Source organism: Ammospiza caudacuta, chromosome 2, assembly GCF_027887145.1.
Source record: "Ammospiza caudacuta isolate bAmmCau1 chromosome 2, bAmmCau1.pri, whole genome shotgun sequence".
Lineage (NCBI taxonomy): Eukaryota > Metazoa > Chordata > Aves > Passeriformes > Passerellidae > Ammospiza > Ammospiza caudacuta.
Genome location: NC_080594.1, coordinates 46,475,586 through 46,491,245, shown reverse-complemented (window position 1 = coordinate 46,491,245; position 15,660 = coordinate 46,475,586). Strand labels below are relative to the sequence as shown.

General features: G+C 38.7%; 1 protein-coding gene across 5 annotated transcripts in view; it reads right to left on the bottom strand.

Moving 5' to 3' along the window:
- Window positions 1-515: 515 nt before the first annotated feature.
- GRIA4 (glutamate ionotropic receptor AMPA type subunit 4) overlaps window positions 516-15,660 on the bottom strand; it is a 215,653-nt gene continuing 200,508 nt past the window's right edge. The window contains exons 14-16 of one of the 5 annotated variants that reach the window (XM_058800331.1): window positions 10,918-11,032; window positions 8,147-8,281; window positions 516-1,605 (exon numbers count right to left, since the gene is read on the bottom strand). In XM_058800331.1, coding sequence (XP_058656314.1) covers window positions 1,441-1,605; window positions 8,147-8,281; window positions 10,918-11,032 — 415 coding nt within the window. In that variant the 3' untranslated portion in view covers window positions 516-1,440. Of the gene's footprint in view, window positions 1,606-8,033; window positions 8,282-10,917; window positions 11,033-15,660 lie in introns of those variants that run through there. The other 4 variants (XM_058800334.1, XM_058800332.1, XM_058800333.1 and 1 more) reach the window with 4 other exon arrangements.

The window sequence follows — 15,660 nt, the reverse complement described above, 5'->3', positions numbered from 1 at the left end:
ACAGATTCGCTGCTACTTTGCACCTACAGACACGCCTGCTCCTGTTCACATCTGGCTTTTATTCAAATGGTCTTTCCCAGGTATGCCACTTGACAGGCCGGGGGATGAAAACTGGGGCAGGCTGCAGCTATCATCTATCACATCAGTCTCAAGGACTGTCATTTGTACTTCCTTGCTCCCTGGCATCTCTGTCCCTGACCTACCCAGAGGACAAACACTATCACTAAATGGTTCCCTAACACTTCAGGTAGGTGTTTAGTGACTAGTACTAAAATACATCATGACAGGACAATTCTTTAGCTGCTCAGAGTCCTTTGTCCCAATTTAAGTCCCTTAAAAGCACTTTAGAAATGTGCAGGGACTCAGACTGACTCTGACAAGATTCTGAATCCTGTTGTAAGAAATGAACGGCCCTTTTCTATTTTCCAGGTGGCATCCCTAATGATCAGAAAACAACTCAAGCTCTGTCAATATTATAAGAACAATTGTTGTTTTATTCTTTTTGGTGGGTACAAAAACCACAGTTTCTTACACAGAACAAGATTATAAATAATATCTGTAACATGAGTGACCCGTAGTCTCTTTTGATTCTACACTGCAGACTGATGAAGTACTCTAAACATTTTATCATTTTGTTTCTTGTATTAGACAGATGCAAATCTGTGGAACACGGAATGATGGAACAGAATGAAGGTAACAGCAAACAAGAGGATGACCAACAACTTTTATAAAAAAAAATTCTCTGAATTTTATTACAGTGATGGCATTTTATATCAATTATTGCAATGATTTTTCCCTAAGATGGTTAGAAAAAAGAATTGTGTTGTCCTCTACTGAATTTACATCAGTTAAAAAGCAAGCATGTTTCAATATTTCTCTTTTTCCAAAGAAAATGTAAATAATTTCTTTATTTTTTTTTCACAGGATTTACATATTTATTATTTTTTTATCACAGTTTAGTGATTCATTTCTACAGCTGAACAGCTGAGTATTCTTCCATTGTATATATTGATGTTCTGGAGACACAGGTTAGCATGTTCATTGACTTCTATAGCTATTTTTCTCTCTTTGTCAAGACAAAGACCAAAATGGTGTCCTTTCTGAGCATGTTCTTCACAGTTTAATGCGCTAAATTGGCAAGTCTTATTAGTTTTAAGTCCACTCAAGTGAAATTTGTTGCTGTTAATACACCCTTCCCAGCCCCCTCCCCCCAACAAAACTAAATTATGAATTTTCCTGATATAAAATCTGAGTTTGGGTTTCCGAGCTGAGCTCATGCACACATTGTTGCTGATGATGTCTGGCGCATTTGGATGTACTTCCCTTTCTCAGCCAAATTATCAGTTCATCAATGACACTCCCATGTCGTTACAGTCTGTGCTGTGTTCCCATCAGTCACCAACACAGTTTGATTAAGGCACTCAATTAATTTTTTGGTTTTTATGGTAGGTCCGATGCAATTACAGCCAATCCTGAACTTTGTCTAATTGCAGTTCCGGTGTGCACGGCCTTCGGGCAGTCGGGAGTCAACACGCGCCCGTTCTCTCCCACGCTCCCCGTGATGGATAATCTGGCTTTGTTTCTTATGGCTTCAGAAAAGGTAAGCTGGGTTTGAAGGAAAAGCAGAAGAGAGGAGAGTGTTACAATGTTTCTGTCCTTCAACCAGCCCGGACACAGCAAACACCAAAATATTAAATTTTAGACATCTGCATTTTTTTCATGTTAACGTTAAATATAGAAATAGTAATCATCAGAAATATAATACATAGCACTTAAATCTACTGGGCAAAAAAGACTAGCAATTCTGAGGATCAATTTCATAACAATAAATTGTTATTGATTTAAATATAAAATCTGAATTTGATAATGAAATTAACTGAAGAGGTAATACCTTCATCTAAACTGCTTCAAACTAAATTTAAATACAGTGAGAAGACCTTTTGGAACCTGAAAGCATTAGCATCTGTGAATGAAGTCATGCACAGGTGTTTATAGGCTTTGACCTTCAACTAGGCATGCCAGGATTAAACATAACTACTGAAAATTGTGTATAAATTGCAATAACTGTACCAGCTATCTGGCAATTCCGTCATTCAAATCTAAAGAAATTATTACTTATTTTCACAATGGAAATATTTAGTATCAGGAAATCTGAGAACTGTCCTCAAATCTCTTTCATATATATATATATATATATATATTTCTTTTTTTCCCTACAATTAGAGAAGGTGATAACTTTCAAAGAAAATGTAATTTATTGAGAGAAAATGCAGTTTTATACAGTTTTCTACATTACGTATAAATTTCCCATAGGAAGGTTTACATTTTTGTTCCTTAAAAATCTTTCGTTTCAGCTAAATCAGAATGAAATATCTTGTTTAGGAACTAAATTACTCTAGCAAAAAATCTGGATTTGTTAAAGGATTTATAGTTATGCCATCTAACTTTAGTCATCAAAAAATCACTAGCTAAATATAAAAATCCAATAAGGCTCTCTCAAGTGATTATAAAAAAAAAGCCAAGATGACTAGTTTAAAGTAAATGATTTCCAGATTACTATAATTAGGGTAAGTGTCTAAGGTAAAAAAATGCAACAAAGCATCCAAACTATAATACATTAAAAGAGATTTCAGAGATAACCATGTTAAGATATTAATTAGTGCAGAAATCTGATTTCTAGTCAGGAGAAGTTATGTAAATGCAGGGATGCAGTTTGAAATACTAATTGGAAAGAAAGGTAGATAGGAGCATTCACATAGGAGCAAAAGGATAACAAACATCATAAAGTCATTTTGTTTGCTTTTTTACTAATCTCTGCATTTTGAACTTTATCCCTCTGAGCCCAGTTTCTCCTTCTGAGGTAGCACTGAAATCCTGAGCTGCTGTTTGATATGTGGAGTTTATTTTATATATGAGCATATAGGGATGAGGATGAGCCCTTAAAACTCCCAAACATTTCCACTGCTTCTGGTGCACTTCTGTGGAAACGCACCAGTCTAATATTGCATTGTTATCAGGAGCTGCTTCAAAAAGTTGTCAGAAATACAGCGGCTGTTTGTGGCACAGTCAGAGCTTGGATTTAAAAGCAGCTTTCCAAACCAATTACCCTAAACACTTCAGCCCTTAAAAGCACCCAAATTCAGGAAAAGGCCTCAGCTTTCAGAGGGCATTATGGCATCCCCCTTATTCTGGAAAACCTTGGCTTTGGTAAAGGACATCCTTTGAAACCTTTCCCTGCCACCACTGTACTTTGTGACAGGGACTGTTACCAAACATATCTTCATCTAAAACAACACCCAGATACAAAATGTGTGGCAGAGGTGATGAAGAAGTGGGGAACTTTACCAAAAACTTCCGACTACTTCCCAGCAGCAAATAAGAATCTCTGCATTTGCAAAGCACAGACACAATGCAGTGTGGTACAGATCCACATGGTGCATGTCCTGAGTCCCTGCAAATGGGTACTGGTAACTGCAGAAGTGCAGAGAACATGTTCTGATCAATGGCAACAGAAAAACTAAAGGTGCTTTAGTGTGGGAGAGGGATGAGAGTCCAAACCAGATTAGAAAGCAAACTTGGGTGGAAAGGGACAGCTTGCTCCAGATAGGTTACATTTCCCAGAAAGTCACAACTGTCTACCAGAGTCTCTCCAGCACACCCATCAGCTATCTGTTCATGGCCATTCAGAGCTTCCCACTGGGAAATCTGAGTCAGAGCACTCAGATTTGTATGGGATATACAAGTTCTATGTAGCTGTGCTAGCTCAGTCTAAATAACTTTCTGGCCATTGACAACACACTCAGGACAAAAAGACAATAAAAGGGATCCGGGATAAATAAAAACGATTAAAAAAAAGGAGAACAACATTTTCTCAGCAGCCTTCCACAAAAGAACAGAAAAGCTGCAAGGAAATAACTCTTGTCCTCAGTTAAAGACTAACAACAGCTCAGCAACACACCACAGGACAACTCAGACACAAAGCCAGGAGGAGCAGGTCAAACTTGTACTTGGGACAGTGCCATAAAGCCAAGTAACCAGATAGGTGTCTGCTCTGTGTTTTAAACTATGCTATAGGTAACAAGCCAGGCTAGTACTCTGCTTGACTGTGCTGCTACAACTTCAGATTTCTGGCCTGGATGTAGAAACAGTTTCAGGAGTGGCTGGGATAAGAGGGAAAAGTCTCGGTATTTACTGTGAATATTATGCAAACTGTGAAAGTCTCCTTTCAGTCAGTGTATGCAGTTAATAGTGATAATGTATTTTCAAATTTGCCATTAGTTTTGATTAGATTAGTTGTGAAATTAATCATGTGAAAACACTGATTGCTCTGTTTCTAGAGGGGAAATGGGAATTTTGGAAGATGATATCCTCAGTCTGTGTAATACAAATATCCTAGCCTGTGTCGGCTCTTTTGTTGTACATGCTCCTCTAGTACTTGGGTCACATGGAGGTGGCTTTGGCACAAATATCTAAGATGGACTTTTAATGTATTTTTCTCTCTTGACCATGAAATTGGAAGTATACAAAATAAGTACATTACACACTTACTGAGCCATCCTGTAGCACTTCACCTTTTTTTGTAGTTAATTGTAATAGTGATGTTTTCCATTGCTTTTTGTTGTTTTGCAATTAGTTTCATTCATTAGTTATAAACAACAGCATGGGATGGGAGAGCAAGAGAAGGCAGCTGAGCTGGAAGCTGGTTCCTGAGCTTCATGGCCCACTAAGAATGCCATGGAGAGGTGGTGGTGGAGGCTGGCTGGATACTGGAACAACCCCTTCCAAAGCCTGTGGGTTTGGGGTGAGGAACTCAGCAGGGCTTTGCCTTAGAGCAGATGGACAGAAGGATGTTAAGCTCCTCTCTGCTCTCGCTATCAGCTCTACATTTACACTAGGGGCTTAATACTAATGGAAAAACTGCTGCCCGGAGGAGGAGGAAAGGATTGTTCCCTCCTTAAAGGAAACTTTCTTCCCTCTCTTCAGCAGATGCAACTGCCTGCCAGTGCTTCTGAATGTCTTTATCCTACACATATAGACTAATCCATTACTATATAAGCCAGTCCACATATACAGACTAGCCCTTCATTTTCATTTTCAGCTGCCTTAAGGAAAGGTGAATTTCCCTGAGATAACTCATGTTTAACTGTATGAAACTAAACTAAAAATCAGGGTAATGAATATTAATTTTCAGGAGGGTTATTTAAGTTATTTTATATTAGTTTAAAACATATACCATTAAAACTATTTGATGTTAGCTTAAAAAGTCAGATGTGTTGGTTACTCATGCAGGTTAGAATCACCAGGCATCTTTCCATATTAGCGAGTTTTAATTCCAATAGGATCTCTTTACTCCTTGGATTAAAAAAACCAAAAAACCATATCAAAGTTTTCAAAATGTGTAAGACAGACATATTTCTACAGAAATATGTGCAGCCATCATTGTGGGCTCTGTAATGCTGCCAGCTAAACAGGGGTTTGTGACTACCATGTGCTCTAACAGATGGCATAGTCTCCCTGTGCAGTGTGGCCAGGAGAGGATGACTGGGTCTTGGCAGTCTCCCACATATCACTATAAACATTTTTATAAGAACTTCACTTGAAATTTTTCAATTTCATGTAAATATTATGCCAAATAAGCAGAAAGAAGAATTTCAGAAGTCTGTAAATATTTGTTCAAAATCATAGTGATTTTTTTGTGAATTTTAAAAGTCTGTGCCCTAAAATGTTAATTATCAGAAGTTTTGACTGACCCAAAAATGAATTTTCAGTTAAATAAAATGCAACATTTTTGTATCTTTTTTTGTACTGTTTAAAGTATATTTTATCCAGTAGGAATTCATCTTTGTGATACAAGTCCCACAGAAATCCAGATTTTAGAGTATGGTACTTATGATCTTTTTTTTAAATACAAAACTCAGTTAGCTCTATTTTTTTAATTATAAGAAAACACTAAGACTAAAAAAATTCTGCAACTATAATCAGTGTCTGTAACAATGAAATAACCGAACTGGGTGGCAACTGTGGGGATTTTCAAGTCTTGCCATGTTTAGCACGCCAGCCAATTGGGGTCAGGTCAGTATTTGAAAGAAAGCTTTATTTTTTTGTTTGCTTTTTTAAAGACTGTATTTTGAATGCATTGCACTCTGTAAACTTGATAAGGAATATGTTTTCTGGGATTCTTACTTTTATACCAGCCTGGGGACACTTTCAGTGAGCACATCACTAAATAATTTAAAGGAAAAAAAACACCCTTCACCTGCATTTGGCACAATGACGTGCACAGGATTACTTCTTTTCAAGACCCTTATTACTGACAGAAGGGAGTGGACTTGGGAGATTAATATTAGCATCTAGAAGTCCTGTGTTGCAGTTCACAGTGATGAACAACGGTCTATACTCTTGGAGTTCCCTTGGCACATAGCATGCCTCACATTTTCTCTAGTGAACAAAGTGCATAGCTAACACTTTCTTTTTTTTTTTTAACATGGGGAAATTGGCAGCTCTACTGCAATTAGAATACACCCAGGGTCATGACTCTTTGTAGAACAAGGAAGAAAAGAAAAGCCCAGAGAAGAGTGTGCAGGGGACAGTTTCCCAGCCAGCCCCCTCCCTCGCGCCCCGAGAACCCACCTATTCCTCGCAGCGCTCCAGCTACCATGCTCACACAGCATTCTCTGCTCACTCTGTGTTTGCTCTGTACTGAATGGTGCGGTACTGAACGGGCTGTGCCTTTAGGCTGTAAGCTCCTCGGGACAGGGACCTGTTGTGTGTCTGGCACACTTCACCTACTGTACAGCGCCGCCTACTCCAGCGCTATACAAATAATAAATAAAAAATAATAAGTGCATCTCCAGTTGTTTCCTACAAGCTTTTTTTTTCCTAAGTGGCAACATAAGTATTATATTCTTCATCTCATTTCCCTAAATTTGTGTTTTCTACTTCCACTATATAGGGATGGCTCAGGAAAATGTAGCTGAAGATAGTTGTTAACAGAGGAGACATGTGGCTTGCTGTTTGCAAGGGCAAGGGAGCTCAAGGATGACAGGGTAGGGTGCTAGCTGCACGTTCACTTATACAGCAGCCAGCATAGCTTGGGAGCTACGTAAAAGTTATATTTAGAAGCTCAATTTGCTGCTGCATGCCATTTCCAAAGGTCATGGAGTTGATTTGTCTAATGATTAGTTGGCAAGATACTCACTGTACGGATGAGAGCAAGTACATTAGTAAACCATCCCTGCACACCTACTCAGGGGAGCTGGGCAGGATGCAGCTCGGCAGCATCAGCAGTTCAGCCTCCAAAATCACTGCATGAATGTCTAAAATACACTAGTCTTGACCTAGGTAAAGGGGTTTGTTACTGAAAGCTGAGGGTGATAATCAGGGTCTATCCCCTGGTTAGTGACTCTCAGACTATTATAGTGGGCAAAAGTTGACCTGAAGCAGGATATTGTGGGGAGAAAAAAAAAAAAAAAAGCCACACAATTAGCATAAAACATGTATCAAAGGAAGGGTGAAGGCACAGGGAGGGGAGGAGGGAGAGAAGGTAAAACAACATTTAGACTTCTTGTAACAGTGCCTTTTCTTTCATTAGGTTAACTATGGTTCAGTGATGTTGCCTATCCTAAATCTTGGTTACAGATAGGGCCAACATTGAATAATACAGGCTTGCAGCAATTTGTCTCTAGTAGAGTGCAAACCTTTCAGAAAACAGACTTTCCAATCAAGTACTTAAAAACTGGCCCTCTGGATATATACTTTCTTATTTAAAATAGTTGTCATTTCTCAACTGATTTGACAACTTTGAATTGTTCAAAATGTATTTTTCATGTTAAAAATTCCTTGCAATGCAGATGTCTATTAGCAACATAGAATAATGTACTGTACATCTGCAGCCAAAAGAACTGAACCACTTTGCACTGAAGTTTTCCAAAATATAAAGCTCTGTTCAGAAGCAAGCACAACTAGACAGACATGTCACAACACTGCGTTACAAGATGCATCACCCACTCGCTGTAGTAGGCCCTAAGTCCTACCCCTAAATTTTAATACTTTCGGTTCCATATACGTTGTAACCTTCTCTATAAGTTGCTAAATTCTGGGTATTCTGCGAGGAAGTTGGGTTAAAAGTCTGTGCACTCTTTGCCACCTTCATTCGTTTCGCCTCTGCCCTGGACTTGTAACAGAACTCTATCAAAGCCACCAGCATTGCCAAGCCCAAGCCTCCAACCAGAATGTAGAAGACTCCAGCAACGTTGCTGAGACTCAAGGCACTCGTCTTGTCCTGGGAAAACAGAAGTCACACAGTTAACCCTGGAAAATGGATCCCAAGAAGCACAAAACACACATTAAAACATTAAAAATAGACAAGTAACAATGTTTAGCTGAAATTTAATGACAGTTGTTTACACACTTTAGCAAAATTTGACCTATCTGGATCTACAAAATATATTTTAAACAACTGGTTTTCCCGGTTGGCATAAAAAAATTATTCTAAGTATATTGCCAACATATCAGGATGTCATTGCTTACTGCAAAGCATTACCTCCATTACATGGAGAATTGAACAATGACATGTCTAGCTCTATTTAGGAGACATTTCAGCAATGATACGAAACTGGATTTATGTAAAGCTCTTCAGAAGCCTGGGAATCCAGAAATCCATTTTATATCAGACAAGACTCTGCTTGATCTTTACAAAAACCAGTAATTGTACTTGTGATAGGCATTGCTGTTAATTTAAAAGATCCAGACTGAGCTTCTGATACTTAAATGACAGGCAAAAATAACATGTGAGGCTTAAGTTCTTTCTTTGAACAAACACTTCCTTTGAAAGTGCACACTGTACCATACACATTGTGATATATTTGCCTCTTACCTATTCTTGTATTTTGTTTTATTTTACTATAGATACAGTTCTGGAACATGCCCATGGACGACTAAGCTCAGTAACAGTATACTTCTAAATATCAGTTTATGCAATTTAACACATTTTTCATAATTTAGATAAAAGTAAGGATTTTCTTTAGCAAAGTATTAAATATTCATCATTTTATAATCACCTTCTTGGGTGTATGTAACAAATAACTATTCTACATTTCTCTATACTTCACTGCTTAGTTATGAATCACATTTTTTGGACTTGAAATCCATGTGCTTTTTCAGCATAGTTCTCAAGGAACTCTCTCAGGATTGACTTCATATGCTACATCGTGTGCCTTAAAATACTTATAAAGCTTTATTCTTATGCAGACTATATAATCTTTAGCTAAAGTAAGGAGAGTATTTAACTTCTGATTTTAATCTCTATGAAATTTTAACTTATGTAGACTGCAAAAAATTTGGATGTTTAATTTAAAGAGGCACTATTCATTGTGTAATCAGTAGATGAGCACAGTAAAGGTTCCCACGGGTGTACAGAGGCGATTGGGGCTTTTACCTGGGTTCTGCTTTGTCTGTGCCTTTTTACATGGCTAGGAAGAGCCTAAGTATCTTGGAGATGATTGTCCCTCTGGTGGCAATTGCTAACATGGTGCTTGCAAACAAGGAGGAGGCAGGACTGAGAAAGACCTGCCCTGATGTAGGTGGTAGGTTGAGGCTTTCTCAGCTGTTATTTACAGATACTTTGTCATCCTCTTAAATGGTTTTCACTCCTTTTTTTCAAAGCACTTGCCAGAAAAAGTGAAATGTGTTGAAAGCTTCTTTCCCACACTAATTTTATCAAGGTAAGTCTGGAGATATGCAGGCAGCAAGCAGTCAGTGCCTGTCATTTGTTCATTTTAGCTGTGGCTGCAGAGGCTGGCATGGAGTCAGGTAATGTGAAGGAATGTCAGCCTCCTCAAATACAGGGCTGGCACTGACTGTGGTGTTTCCCAGCCATCAGAAAATACCCGGTTCTGTGTCTGTCCCCATAAAGAGAAGGAGCTGTCAGCTCTCTGGAGCTGCCAGGATTCCTGTTTGGGTATGGACTAAGATAAACACTGGAAGCTGTAGAAACTATTAATTGCCAAAGCCTTTCACTTCAAAGCTCAAGTTAAGTTTTCCTTGGCCCCCGAGGAGCCAGGGACATCCCCAAATGTGCAAGACACCACCTTCCTGGCCAGCAATGGAAGGCAATCCTTCCTGCTAGCATTTCTTCTTCTCAGAACACTGCTGAGGTAGGCCAGCTCCTAAAGGAAGTGTAAAGAGTATTTCCTAAGCAGTCAATGGGAAAAGTCCATACCCTCCAGGCAGGAAGGAAATAACTAATCCAGGTTGCTGTCACAGACATCTTTTTATGAAAATGCTTTCTTAGGATTTTTTTCTTCCTGAGAAGCTGAGAGGCTCCAGGAACAAAATGTAAACAATGGTTATCTGCTGCTGTGGAATGCAACAGGTGGTTCTGTGATTGGCCCATCTTGGATGTTTATAATTAATGGCCAATCACAGCCCAATTAGCTTGGACTCTCTGTCTGAGACACAAACCTCTGTTATTAATTTTTTTCTATCCTTAGTTTAGCTAGCCTTCTGAGATGAGACCTTTCCTTATATTCTTTTTAGTATAGTTATAATGTAATATATATATCATAAAATAATAAATCAAGTCTTCTGAAATACAGAGTCAGATCTACGTCTCTTCCCTCATCCTGAAAAACCCTGTGAACACTGTCACAGGCTGCCTCTTCCAAAACCAAAAATCTGCTTTGTATTTCATCAAGAGATGCTCTGAATATGTGGAATGATGTTTGGTGATTTGTATTACTAAAGACTTTAAAATGCAATAGTGCTTCCTTAAATTAAAGCATGACCGCCATCAAGATGGGCCAAAGTTGATTCATTCTGTGTCTACAGCTGCTTATTTTATTTCTATGTCATTTTGTTTATTACTTCCTCTACTGCTTTGTGAACACGATAGTTAGGTCCCGAACTGTAGCGACTGACCTTACTTCCAGAGTCCTTGGGTCCACATTCACCTTTATCGTACCACCATTTGTTTTTCAGCTTGTCTAAGACGCCTGCCTCACTGAGTTTCAAAACGGCAAGGTTTACAGGAGTTCTTCACGTGGAAAATAACATAAATAACATTATATATGTTATTTTATGTTATTCAAGTAAAACTACATAGAATCGCATTGCAAAGTGACAGAGCAGAGGCCACAGTGGGTGCTATGTCATGTACTGTTGGCCCAGGTTTAGAGACAGACATAAGACCGGGACCTGCTCCATCGCTTTAGGTAACAGGCACATACTGCTGGGGAAGATTTGTAAATAAATAGTATGCAATTACTGTGAACCCAAAACTATTGGCTTACACACATTAACAACAAACCCTTCAGAGATATTTGTAAGATAACTGCATTTGTGACTTAAGAAATGTTAATTTGTGTTTCTTGCTTTCAATCTATTTTTAGTTTGGATGCATACAAACTAATAATATGATTTGGCCATAGGTATTTCATTTACTGCCCTCAAAATTATCCTGGCAAGAAAAGAAAACACTTCCTGCAGTGTGCTGCCCATAAACATTTGGCACAGGCCTGTAATAGGATGTCTGCATGCAAATAACTTGGGGGGACAGCTGCAAAGATCCCCTTATCCTCAGCTAAGAAGGACAGCGAGTCTTCCATTTTAATTTCCCATTTCAACATTATTTTAAAATTCAAAGTTTTTCCTTAAATCTCACATATTCATGTCAATATTTCAAGGGTCCCAGGCTGGTGATAAATTTCTATTTGGAATAGCTATTTTTACTGGTGGTATTTGCTGTGGGTGGTGTAACAGAGTTTAATGTTGAAATGAAACCTAATCCATTGCCTCAGAATCATGAAATGCTATAGGTTTACAGTGAAGTTGCTTAAACTCATTGAATAATCTCAGGGTATTATGGTAATGCCCCACTTCATGCAGATCTATCACTATATGTTTTAAAAACGTATTAAATTATTAACAGACTTATTTTATGTACTTTTCACTTCAAATTGTTGCCCAATTCTTAGTGGAATTATGTGGTAGGCATATGGATATCTATTTATGTGCAGGTGTGCATGCAAATAGAATATATATCAGAGAAGCAGGGAGATAAACAGAAATGGCATGTGATAGATAGCCTTCTGGTGATGTTAAATGACATGATCCTGTCTATGCCAGCAGATTTCTATGGGAAAATTTATCTCCCATAATATGCCATAATTCATTCATTACCTAAACATTAACTTACGGATTCAAGGCTTAATAAATAAATAACCAGTGCAAACATTAATTAGTCTAGTATAACTGAACCTACTAAAATAGTTTGCATTTAAGAGGAAAGGGGCTTATTGCACTCTATAACTGGTATAACTGGAAATTCCCAAATGTATTAATACATTAGTGCAGGTTTGTACATAGCTATTTAATACACAAGTAACAGCTTCTGAGCCTTGTATGCTATTTTTAACTCTAGGGACCCTGCCTCTTCATAACTTCTAATTACTCTTTCTATATGTACCTAAAATGTGGGAATTCACCTCACCTCAATATTTGCACCCTAAATTATGCCCCAAGCTTTGTCTGTCTGTCCAGACCTCCCTGCAGTTAATGGGAAAAGGTAGGTACCTCCAAATGGTGGGCCTTGATACCAATATTAACAAAGGATAATGCTGAGATGCCTGCCTCTTCATTTACTGCTGAGGAAGCCTTGGTGCCTTGGAGAAATTTTTGACAGCCACAGTTGGGTGAGAGGATTTCCCAGGAACTCTCAAGTGATTACTCTAAGTAAAGGAAAACCTTCATCCACTTTCCAAATCCCACACATTTAATTCATATGCAATACTCTGCTTCTAGAAACAAAAAATACCCAATTTTTTGCTCTTTTCCAGTATTCAAACTTAAATTTTGCCTTAAGGCTTCTGGCAGCAGGCTGTGCAGGTTGACAGTGGAACATGAGAGTCCCACAGCTGTGAAATGAGTGGGCGTGGGGTGCTGGCAAGTTGCGTGTCAACATGATCCTCTGCTGGCTTCTAGCACAAGCACAAAATAATTAATATTATTTGAATAGCCATCCTCTGTAACAAGTCATGCTCTGGCACTGAGCCACATTCCCATGCTCCTGAATTCTGTCAGGGGAACAGGGCTGGTTATGACAAAGGTAAGGGGACCTACAGGTACTGTTCTCCACTGGAAAATCAGAAGCCTATGGAGTTGCTGCAGATTAAATGGATCAAACTGATAACTAGGAATAGATATGAACTATCAAGGCCACCAGCAAGGTGGGAACAAGTTAGAAAGCAGATGCTTCCATGTCCTATTCTGCTTTTTTTTTTTTTTCCCCAGGACTAACACTTTAGTCATTTAAAAGCTGAAACAGGCTGGGGATTTTTTTCTTTTTTCCAACTGTAGTTCCTTTAATGTCATCCTTTCTGCATTGTCTCTGCAAGGAAGCTCTCAGGTTTTCCTTTGGGAAAAACAATCAATTTCACACTTTAAATTGCCATGCTGTCCTCAGTTTCTAAGCAACCTCAATGGCAATGATCAGCAGAGGAAGTTTCCATTTTCACTGGGATGCAGCAGTGATGTGACTGATGCCAGGCCCTTGTTTCTCCTTTCCATGAATTTTGGTGGAAAACTTTCTGAATGCAGGCCCTGCTGAAGCTCAAGAAAGCCTGCCCTTGGCCCCTCTCCTTCTTGCCTGCCTGAACAAGGCTCTGTGACATTTCCTTCGTATCTGCCCTCAGACAGTCACAGCTGTAATGAAGGAGAAGCATTCTAAGAAAAAAAACTTTGAAATTATATATTACAATATTTTAAAATATTTTACACCTTCAAAACAGGATTTCTGCCCTAATTTAAATCAGTCAGCTGTGATGGGAAATGTACATGATCCAATATAAGAAGCCCAGACTAAGGGGCTGCAGAGTGGAAAAAGAAGAGGTTTTGCTTAAATTTTCAGAGTCATAGCATATATGCACCTCTTTGCAATCACAGTAAGTGATTGCAGGTGTTGAGATTTTTAATGTATTTTAGGTTTTTATTTTGTTTCTTTGTTTCATTTTCAGTAGGACATTTTCAACAGGGAGATGCATGTCCAGATCACCTTGGCTCGTGGGCCAAGTCACTTATTTTGACCATGTCAGTCACAAACTCAGAGACTACAATTTCTTACTAGATTGCTTGCACAATCAGTTGGTGAATAGTCCCACTGATATTAAAGGGGACAGAAACAAAAAAAAATTGCTTTGGTTTGCTGTATGTGAACAAGAGGAATGTACTGAAGTCACATAAAGGGGATAAATTCAGCATTTACAATTAAATCTCCCATTAAATTCAGTATGGTATTCTTATTATGGCAGTTGAAAGTGACTATAGATTTGGGTCTTGTTCAATTGCTTAGTGATTTCTGAATTACTAATGTTGGGCTAAATCTTCAGATAGAGTACACTGGCACAGTTTGTGAAAATCAAGCGTAGTTTTTTTCCAATGTACAGCTGCTGAGAATCTCTGTTATTGTATATAAAGAGAATCCAGCTACCTCAAGTTCATGTAAAGATAATATGTGAGAAATAATAATTAAAATTACCCTTTATCTATGGAGAAGAAATTGCCCCACATAGCCATTGAGGAAAACTGCTGTGTGACAACACAGGAAACCCTGCTCTTCACCCATGTGCCAAAGTCAGTGTTGGCACAGCCTGACCTGGGCACAGGGACACTGGTTTTCTAACTTCTCATCACGTTCTCAGCCCTTCTACCTCCTCTCTTGGCTTCTTACTCATTTCCTCCTATCCTGTCATCAATCACTTGCTGTTGAAAGGGCCGTTTTTCAAGAGCCTCAGGCTGGATCTTGAGCCAGCAACATCAGCAAAATCAGAGTGCTTTAAAATGGTATTAATGAAGTCCTGAGCTAGCTGTGTTCAGGACAACAAATGGGCAATTATAACATTTAAATCACAATACTAAGTGATTCTGAAACAAATATAGAATTCAGAGAGACAAGGATTTTAAAAATGCAATCATGGATATATTTTAGGAGCATTTTCATTAGCCACTCATGGCTGAGCCATTAAGTGTAAGGTCAGACTCCTAGCTGACTGAAAAAAACATGGGCCACCGTGTTCTCCTGCAGGCTGCCAGCGGAGACTGGGAAGAATCTCCATCAGCACAGCTTCTGTCCACTCACACTTTATACAAACAATGGAGCAAAGTGGCAGAAACTGTGTTTCAGTACCTTCCTGTGCACCACATGAGATGATGGCATACAATTAGGATCTGAGGTAATACTTTCAAAAACACTCAAATGACTTGAGGAACTCACTTTTATCTTCAATCATGAACTAATTAATCAGATCACTAAACCACAGGTGGCTCACACAGGGCAGCTTTCTGAACTGCCTTTCTGAATTTTGGAAGATTGTCCCTTAAAGGGAACAATAAATGGGGAGGCTAGAGGTGACCTTTTAACAGCAGAGAATGGAGGTAGGAGACATCCTGATTTACAGAGCAATACAGACCTGTGGAGAACAGCTGAACTCTCTGGAAGCTCCCTCATTTCTGTGGTCCTCTGTACTATCATGAAGGGATATTGTGGGTCTACACTTTCATATTCTGAATAATGAATCTCAAATAGTAACAGCACAGGTATCAGTTTAGCTTCAGGTGCTTTATTTCTTTCAAGAGAAGAGGAGTTTCGTATTCTCATTCATGAGGCAA